Here is a 9,687-nt window from a genome sequence, read left to right as displayed (position 1 = left end):
CCATTTCAACAATTTCAATGGTTCTAGGCACAGGATGGGTCAAGGGGCAGATGATCTGAAGGCAAAAGCAAATCAAGGCAAAACGTGGGGGGCCCACCAGCCAACCGCCCAGGAAGCTTTCTGGCAATGCTACTCCACCAGGCTGGGCACTCAGTGTAGTCTCCAAAGACCAAATGCGAGAGGAGCGGCAGTCTGTGGAGAACACAACTACCGTGTGTGAAAGGCAATTTAGAGCCCAGCTATCTGTGATCCTTATTCACTCCGCAAAGGGGTAGTGGGAGGTCACTGGTAGGGTTCTCGCCTTCCATGCGGGAGGCCTGGGTTCAAGTCCTGGCCAATGCGCCTCATGCACAGACACCACCCCTCTGTCAGCGAGGGCTTGTGTGTTGCCTGACGCTAAACAGGTTTCAGTGGAGCTTCCAGACAAAGAGGGACTAGGACAAAAGGCCTGGCAATCTTCTTCTGAAAATCAGCCAGTGAAAATTGTATGGATCACAATGGTCCAATCCTGCTGTGCATGGGGTCACTGTGAGTTAGGGGTGACCCGAAAGCAGCTAACAACAACTGTTCTGCGTGGTGACATCTCCAGCGAGGCGCCATGCCCCCAGTGTCCAAGGCGGTGTGCCAGTGGCATGGTTTAAGCCACACGAGGAAGGTAGCACATACTCACGGGGTAGTAAGGCCACGAGGCTTGAGGTGCATCCTGTGGAAGACTGGGAAACCTTTTCTTTGATAAGAAGTAAGGCTTCAAAGAAACAAGACTTGGTGGCCTTGACACTCTGCACCAGTTCTTCTAAAGAAGACTCTCGTCTTGGCCACTCCCTGAGATCCAGCTGCCCTTCAGCTCCTGGCTGAGACTCAGATTCCACGGCTAGGTTTTCTTTCTGCTTCTGACTTTTGTGGAAGCGAATGTTCCCATTCTCAGACGAGGAAACAGGCCCAGAGAAGGAAGCCCCCCACTCATGCAGCCCACTAGCAGTGTGGCTAGGGTTCCAGCCCAGCAGCCATCAGACATCTCTTCCCATACTGCACAGCAAGCAGTCCTGAGGGCCCAGGCCAGGAAGGGACTTCTCTCCTGTGGTCTGACGTGGTCCACACTCCCAAGACCCGGAGCTCCTCTCCCGTGGTCTGACGTGGCCCACACTCCCAGGACCCGGAGCTCCTCTCCCATGGTCTGACATGGCCCACACTCCCAGGACCTGGAGCTCCTCTCCCATGGTCTGACATGGCCCACACTCCCAGGACCTGGAGCTCCTCTCCCGTGGTCTGACGTGGTCCACACTCCCAGGACCCAGAATTCCTCTCCTGTGGTCTGACGTGGTCCACATTCCCAGGGCCTGGAGCTCCCTTCACTTAGACGTGGCCCACACTCCCAGGACCCGGAGCTCCCTTTACTTAGACGTGGCCCACACTCCCAGGACCCAGAGCTCCCTTCACTTAGAAGTGGCCCACGCTCCCAGGACCCGGAGCTCCTCTCCCGTGGTCTGACGTGGCCCACACTCCCAGGACCCGGAGCTCCCTTCCCTTAGATCCTTATCAGTGTGGCCAAGCTCTGATGCAGGGAGAGGGGATAAGCTACCTACAGGGCCTGCTGATGAAAGGGATGGCACAAACACAGGAACTGAAGTAAGTTTCATTTATTCTAGGGCAAACTCAAAACGGCTTTTTTTTGTCGCTGATTTTCTCTTTTAGCAAATTTTAGCACATTAACAAAAAAACTGTACATTTGCCATGATACATTTGAGAGTGAAACAAATAAGATATAAATACAGATACAGATATAACATGAAAAAGCCAAAACAAGAAACAAAAAACCAACCCAGGTGTGGGGTCATGCGTGTGAACATGGTGCCAACAGAACTATTTTGGTGGCTGGTATTTTTCAGAGCATTTCTTTTTTCATTTCCAAACATTATTGTTAGCAAAGTCCTGATGGGGTTCTACAAAGTTCTTACTGGCTGTCCTTTAACGTGTGATAGTACGCCTGATAAATAAAGGCAGCAGGGAAAGGACAAAAGGGCTTAGGAGACAAAAATGCAGCTGCGTCACTGCAGAGAGTACTGTGAAGCTAGTGACGGTCACAGAAAAGGCAGATGTCCTGTGGCCAGTGTGGTGCCAGTGGGGCACACGGGGCTTTGCCTGCGGGGACGGCGCGGCAGCTGCCCACACCCAGCCTGAAAGGGATGGCGCAGCTGAAGGGAAGCAGGAAGTCGTGTGAGCCAGCCCCTAGCAGAGGGGTAGAGCAGGCGTGAGACCCTGGACAGTCAGGTAAACAGGAGAGGCGAACACAATTTTGGGTGCCTGGCTGTTCGGTGATTCTGTGGAAAGTTTCATATGACAGGGCCCTGCAGGAGGCAGCAGTAAAGGCGAGGCAGCTGAGGCTGTCAGGATTTGGAGAGGGCAGCAGGGGTGCAGCCTCCCTTCCTGTGAGGTGGCGGCGGCATGCGAGCGTCTCCGCGGCGCGGTGGGCAGCCATTTTCAGATCTCGGCCAGGAGGCCTGAGAAGTGACTGTATCTCTCTGGTCAGGAGGCTGAAGGTTGGGCAAGTGACATTCAAGGCTAGCCCTTTGTAGGTGCTATGAGAAAACGAGGCAATGCCTGGTCTTCCCAACTACACTGGTGGAGCAAGGGTACCTTCTAGGAGTCAGGGAACAGGTACATCAGATGAAAGGAACGCATAAATAACCTCACTGGAATGCACATTTCTACAACAGCGGGGTGGCCAAAAGGCTCCTTGATTCACTTGTAGACCATGAAAAAGAAAACCCATGAATGCAATACTGACAAACAGTACTTATCACCAAAGTAAGGCCTGGTCCTGCTATGTTCTGAGCCAAAAACAAGTCAAGAGCATATCAACAATAAAGCACTTCGGATGCCCCATGGCCCCTGAAAAGCGGCAGTGGGCACCTCCTACAGGGTCTACGCTATAGTGCTGGCACCCAGCTACGCCTGTCCCGGCCCTGACGGGGCACACGCTTTCAGAGCATATTCCCAAATAAAGTATCTCAAATAAACTCTGAATAAAGAAGAGTTCTATATTTGCTACGATGTCCTTCCCAACTTCCAACAAAATCTGAAGGGTCGGAGCGGGGGTAGAGGGTAGAGTGGTGAGAACTACACAGTCAGGTGTCCCCGCGGGTCACCTGTGACCCCTGCTCCTCAGTCCAGCCCGCCACAGCGGACTCTGCAGCCGAATGGCAAACACCTCATCAAGAATCAATGTTAAAACAGGCATTTTCTTAAGGAAAAACTAGTTCAACTTGGAGGACCTAAAATAGAATAGTAAAAGGTAATAGAAGTCTCCATGATTATGTTAAGAATTTCCACGTGGCTTTAAGAATATTACCCAAAACTGTTATCTAATCAGACTGTAGATCTGGTCACTTTTCCTGGAGCAATGAAACCCTCACAAGGTTAGGAAAAAAGGGGCCTGGTGGTTTCTCTCTGAAGAGAAAGAAACAGACTTTAAAATTAAGTTTCAAATCTTTTTTTTTTTTTTTTTTTGCAATCTGCTATTCATCATAATTACCCTTGTCCTTAAACACTGACTATTCATTTCAACAGAAATCAAGGAAGAACTTCAGATTATAAAACAGAATAATGATTCTGACACATGGGCTCTCTAGACCTTTCTTCAATCTTAATTCTAAATTTAAAAGAAGTCAAAATCTGAGGTGGTAAATTTGCCATTTACCAGATGACCTGAGGACATTTTAGAATTGAAGAGTTTAGGCAAAGCTTAGGGGAGAAAAAAAGATGGCCCTAAATCCTAATCACCAAGTACCCTTCGAGTACTGATGGGTCACTGGAGAAATCACTGTTAAAATAGTTATTTCTTAGCAGTAAGATAAACAGCTTTTCTGATATCGTATATAGTTGGTGAAATACTATTTTAGGCATCCACCAGATGATGCTATAATTTACCTTGATTTCTGTGTTTGGATTTAAACTCTAAGAATTCTTTTGAGTGGAAGCCCTTGGCAGGGACCACTCAGAGGGGATGGGGAACCTACCCTGGATGGAGACTGTGGAGCTTGCCCTTGGCATTCAGAGCTGAAGGTTAGGGCAGTCTGCCTCCAGTCTGGAGATAAAAGCGAAACTCCCAGTATTTGATAAAAGGCCATCTTCAGGCTCTTCTCCACCTCTTGCCAAGGCCTGACTGACATTTCTAGCAGTTTTCAAAATTCAACTTTAAGACATACAACCTCTTCATGGTGCCAGCTGTGAAAGGACAGGTCTCTCCTCCACACAGGCCACACTTGTAAAGAAACAACACGAAGAAAGAAAAGACCCAAATTAACACCTGCATTTGTTAATAACTGAAGAGAAAACACTACTTTCTACCAAGTGTCAGCTCCAGGCTGAGCGTGAGCAGCTGCACCCGCACGCCGCCTCAGCCGGCTGCACTGGGTAACGCATCCGAGGCTGGCTCTGTTCTTACTCTTTTTGTTCTGATGAAGGCTGCAACACAGGCCTTGCTTCTTTACATTCAATACCAGTAAGATTCTACACAAAAGCTGGAAGGGACCAAAATACTGATTGTAATAAATATTTGCGGGCCTCCTGGTACTGACTGGGCAGTCACTGAGGGGTGAGAAGAGGTCTTAAAAGGGACCACTGATGGCTTCCAGGTCTTCACAGAGGCCTGGCGCTGCCGTTAGCTGTGTGTGGAAACGTCGGAGGAGGAGCTGCTGTTGCTGTTGGTGGTCTGGGCCCTCTTTATATACAAGTTTAACAGCTTCATCTGAAAAGAGAAGGTAAAAGTGAATGAGCAGGAGGAAAGACAATCACTAAGAAGACAGGGAAGGTGACACTCAGAAGACAGCAGGTCCTCGCTAGAGAAATTCACGACAAACATTTACTGCACGCCTAGTGTGCATCCCACGCTACAGCAGCTAGGCTACCAAAGGGAGCCCTGGTGGTGGGGTGACTAAGTACCTAGTACTCATCCCACGCTACAGCAGCTAGGCTACCAAAGGGAGCCCTGGTGGTGGGGTGACTAAGTACCTAGTACTCATCCCACGCTACAGCAGCTAGGCTACCAAAGGGAGCCCTGGTGGTGGGGTGACTAAGTAGCTAGTACTCATCCCATGCTACAGCAGGTACTAGGCCCGCCAAAGGGAGCCCTGGTGGTGGCGTGGCTAAGTGCCTAGTACTCATCCCATGCTACAGCAGCTAGGCTACCAAAGGGAGCCCTGGTGGTGGGGTGACTAAGTACCTAGTACTCATTCCACGCTACAGCAGCTAGGCCACCAAAGGGAGCCCTGGTGGTGGGGTGACTAAGTACCTAGTACTCATCCCACGCTACAGCAGCTAGGCTACCAAAGGGAGCCCTGGTGGTGGGGTGACTAAGTACCTAGTACTCATCCCACGCTACAGCAGCTAGGCTACCAAAGGGAGCCCTGGTGGTGGGGTGACTAAGTACCTAGTACTCATCCCACGCTACAGCAGCTAGGCTACCAAAGGGAGCCCTGGTGGTGGGGTGACTAAGTAGCTAGTACTCATCCCATGCTACAGCAGGTACTAGGCCCGCCAAAGGGAGCCCTGGTGGTGGCGTGGCTAAGTGCCTAGTACTCATCCCATGCTACAGCAGCTAGGCTACCAAAGGGAGCCCTGGTGGTGGGGTGACTAAGTACCTAGTACTCATTCCACGCTACAGCAGCTAGGCCACCAAAGGGAGCCCTGGTGGTGGGGTGACTAAGTACCTAGTACTCATCCCACGCTACAGCAGCTAGGCTACCAAAGGGAGCCCTGGTGGTGGGGTGACTAAGTACCTAGTACTCATCCCACGCTACAGCAGCTAGGCTACCAAAGGGAGCCCTGGTGGTGGGGTGACTAAGTACCTAGTACTCATCCCACGCTACAGCAGCTAGGCTACCAAAGGGAGCCCTGGTGGTGGGGTGACTAAGTAGCTAGTACTCATCCCATGCTACAGCAGGTACTAGGCCCGCCAAAGGGAGCCCTGGTGGTGGCGTGGCTAAGTGCCTAGTACTCATCCCATGCTACAGCAGCTAGGCTACCAAAGGGAGCCCTGGTGGTGGGGTGACTAAGTACCTAGTACTCATTCCACGCTACAGCAGCTAGGCCACCAAAGGGAGCCCTGGTGGTGGGGTGACTAAGTACCTAGTACTCATCCCACGCTACAGCAGCTAGGCTACCAAAGGGAGCCCTGGTGGTGGGGTGACTAAGTACCTAGTACTCATCCCACGCTACAGCAGCTAGGCCACCAAAGGGAGCTCTGGTGGCAGGGTGGTTAAGTACCTAGTACTCATTCCACGCTACAGCAGGTGCTAGGCCACCAGAGGTAGCCCTGGTGGTGGGGTGACTAAGTGCCTAGTACTCATCCCATGCTACAGCAGGCACTAGGCCACCAAAGGGAGCCCTGGTGGCAGGGTGGCTAAGTACCTAGTACTCATCCCACGCTACAGCAGGCACTAGGCCACCAAAAGGTGCCCTGGTGGTGGGGTGGCTAAGTGCCTAGTACTCATCCCATGCTACAGCAGCTAGACTACCAAAGGCAGCCCTGGTGGCGGTGTGGTTAAGTACCTAGTACTCATTCCACGCTACAACAGATAGGCCACCAAAAGGAGCCCTGGTGGTGCGGTGGTTAAGCGTTTGGGTGCTAACCAAAAAGGTGGTTCTTCACATCTGCCAGCTGCTTCTGCAGGAGAAAGATGTGGCAGTCTGTTTCCATAAAGATTACAGCCTTGGAAACCCTGTGGGGCAGTTCTTCTCTGCCCCACAGGGTCACTATGAGTCAGAATCGACTTAACTGCCATGTGTTAATGGGTTAGGGCCACCATGACAGGAAGGAAGTCACAGTCTAGAAAAGGAGAGAGAAAAGCAGAGGGACTATTACAAAAAGCACGACAAGTGTTCTAACCAGGCTGGCTATGCGGCTCCCTGGAGAAAGGTATATGGGGGTAGACCCACATATTTCAAGGGCAGGTGCAGCCCAGTGGCTGAGGAACAAGCTGAGGGTCCACACTCCACAGGGATCAAGTCACTAAGCTAAAGTTTGTGTCAACTTTTCGCACCGCCACACCTTTGCTCCAGCTGTCCTTCTATCTGGAGTGCTCTCTTTCCACACCACTTCTCCCCACCTGACACCTACTGCAGCATCCTGACACCTCCATGAAACCTTCCCCTCCATCTCCCTCTCGTGGCACACTGGTCCCTCGTGTGGACTTCACACTGCTGCCCTAGGCTACAACTAGCAGTGGGCTTGCTAGGTTCTTTAACAAGATTAGAGCTTCCTGGGGCAGGACGCTGTGTCACGTAACACAGTCTCGACTGGTGGAACGCTTCCCAGGCAAAGGGCTTTCAGACACATGATCTCACCTGCTTCCAACCTTACCCTCTTCGGACACTCAAAACATTTTTAACACTATGGAACATAGTAGTACTTAGTAAATATTTGTTGAATACTGTTAAATTAATATGCTATGTTAGCAATCTGCCTAATCATATTAAGAATAAAGAGCAGCAGAGGAAGAATGCCATAAAAACCTGTATAGCACACAACTCCTAAACCCAAGGGAATTAAGGACTACTTCCTATCCCCAGCCCTCTATCTGCCTTGCTCCAAGCAGGATGTGGGGCTCAGACAACTCCATGCCAGCTAGGGAGGAGCGGCTACTCTCCTGGGGGCCATGATGTGGTGGTACCTGAGAACACAGGGCCCCTGTAAGTGAGTGGAGGGGGAACATCAACCATACAGAGCTCGTAGTAGACGTAAAGTCCCCTGACCCAAAAGTGCTCTCTACTGGTGCACAGCCTTCCAGACCTTTTTCTATGTGCCTGTATCTTCCAGATGCAGAGACTGGGGTATAGTTCTGCCGTGTGCTCTCCTGCCCAGATGGCAGTAACTGTCCTGCAGCTCGCTGCCTTTACTTAGTGTGGCTGCAGAACAGCTATAGCTTGGAGACGTTCCCATGTCAGTGCTGGTTCTTCTCAACTGCAGCAGAGTATTTCTTGCCAATTGACACCATACGCCAGAGTCTGTTTCTCGGTTCCTACTTTTGTTAATCTTAAAAAGTGTTAATATAATAACCAGTGCTATGACAAGAAGGGAAACCCTGATGGCGTAGTGGTTAAGCGCTACGGCTGCTAACCAAAGGCTCGGCAGTTCGAATCCGCCAGGTGCTCCTTGGAAACTCTATGGGGCAGTTCTACTCTGTCCTATAGGGTTGCTATGAGTTGGAATCAACTCAACGGCACTGGGTATGATAAGGAGAGCAATCACTTTACACTAGGCATTTATGCTTTTCTAAGGCTCAGTATCATCTGTCCAGGGCTGACCAGCTTCAACAGAAACTCTGTTCTTTAAAACCACCCACTTCTGGCATTTCTGTTACAGCAGCACTAGGTAACTAAGTCAGTGTTTTTCCTTTTTAAAACATTCCTTTATCTAACAAACATGTTAAAAACCTGCTGTCTCTACTGCACTGTGCCAAGGGACATGGAAAAAGCAGAAACGTGTACAGCAACTCAAGAGTGGACCCAGTGGACAGGGGCACCAACCCTTGTGCAAATCATTTTCTAAGGCTCAACTTTCCCACCTGGAAAATTAAGAATGAGAAGAACTTCTGCCCAGGCAACATGTCCTCTGAGCACACTACTCCTATGCCATGCCCATCCAGGCTGTTTATACTGTTCCCTCCTGCGGTCTGCTCCCTCTGTCCTGAAGATCACCCCTTTCCTTCAATCCCATTTCCTCCAAGAAATCTCTCCCGTTCCTCCTGTTCCAGCGTCCCATGATCCCGTCCTTGGTGCCCCCAAGGAGAATGGGCTTGGGGTCTCCTATTTTACAAACGAAAAAGCTGAAGTTCAGAAATCTTGCTCCTGGTCAGACAGCTAGTAAGTAGGGGTGAGAGCAGAAGGCAAGTTGTCTGACTCCAAAGCTAGTGCTGTTACCATGGCAATGGTCCACCTGGCCTAACAGGGCACACAGGTGCCTCTCCTGTCTTCTGTCAGTCCTTTCTCTACAGGCCTCGTTGAAGTTGTGGGAGAGAGTGTCCTCACAGCCTGGTTACCTGGGCATGTGGGAAGCCATGGTGGCTGATTCCCTCTGCTTCTAGTCTACAGCAGCTGAGACAGATTGGGCTCCATGTTCTGTCAGCTATGTTGTTTGCTTGTTTGTTCAGGAGATGTGCAGACATGAGTCCACAAAATTCATACTAACACACCAGAGCTATCACATCTAAAAAAGTTAATGGCTGAATGAATTGGGCTACCAGTGCAGAAAGGTGTCAAGGCTAGCCTCCCGAAGCCCACGGACTTGACTAAAGTTGCAGCTGGAGATGGATAAGCCCTGGCTCCGGGTTAAGAAATGGGGCTTCTAGACCAATGCCACCACCGAGAGTGGCAGCATCAGGTCACTGCTAAGTGGAGATGAGAACACACCTGTATTTCCTAAGTCCCTTGTTACACAGGTCAAATGAGATGACAAGAAGCTCTCTTACTCAGGAAAGTAACAGTGCCAGAAAATGTCAAGTCCGAGTAATGTTTGTTTTGGATGAATTTTCTCTTTTACAAATCTAAGTCCCACTGTGATTACTGTCTCCTAACTCCTCATTGTTTCCAGGAACCACACCTCATTGTTTCCAGGAACCACACACAAATCCCTGGTCGAGGCAGGGAGGAAGACTCCTGAGCTAGCACGTTGCTGGGTGACTTTCCACT

The 9,687-nt window shown here is 50.4% G+C and overlaps 1 protein-coding gene across 1 annotated transcript in view; it reads right to left on the bottom strand.

The window, feature by feature from the left end:
* Positions 1–1,622: 1,622 nt before the first annotated feature.
* The window catches only part of CLASP1 (cytoplasmic linker associated protein 1), a 372,718-nt gene continuing 364,653 nt past the window's right edge, over positions 1,623–9,687 (bottom strand). The window contains exon 38 of the mRNA XM_064287366.1: positions 1,623–4,747. Within this exon, the coding sequence (XP_064143436.1) occupies positions 4,661–4,747 (87 nt within the window). The 3' untranslated portion in view covers positions 1,623–4,660. The remainder of the gene's footprint in view (positions 4,748–9,687) is intronic.

This window comes from Loxodonta africana, chromosome 6 (assembly GCF_030014295.1).
Source record: "Loxodonta africana isolate mLoxAfr1 chromosome 6, mLoxAfr1.hap2, whole genome shotgun sequence".
In the NCBI taxonomy this organism is placed as follows: Eukaryota; Metazoa; Chordata; class Mammalia; order Proboscidea; family Elephantidae; genus Loxodonta; species Loxodonta africana.
The sequence above is the reverse complement of the archived record's forward strand: the minus strand, read 5'-3'. Positions and strand labels throughout refer to the sequence as shown.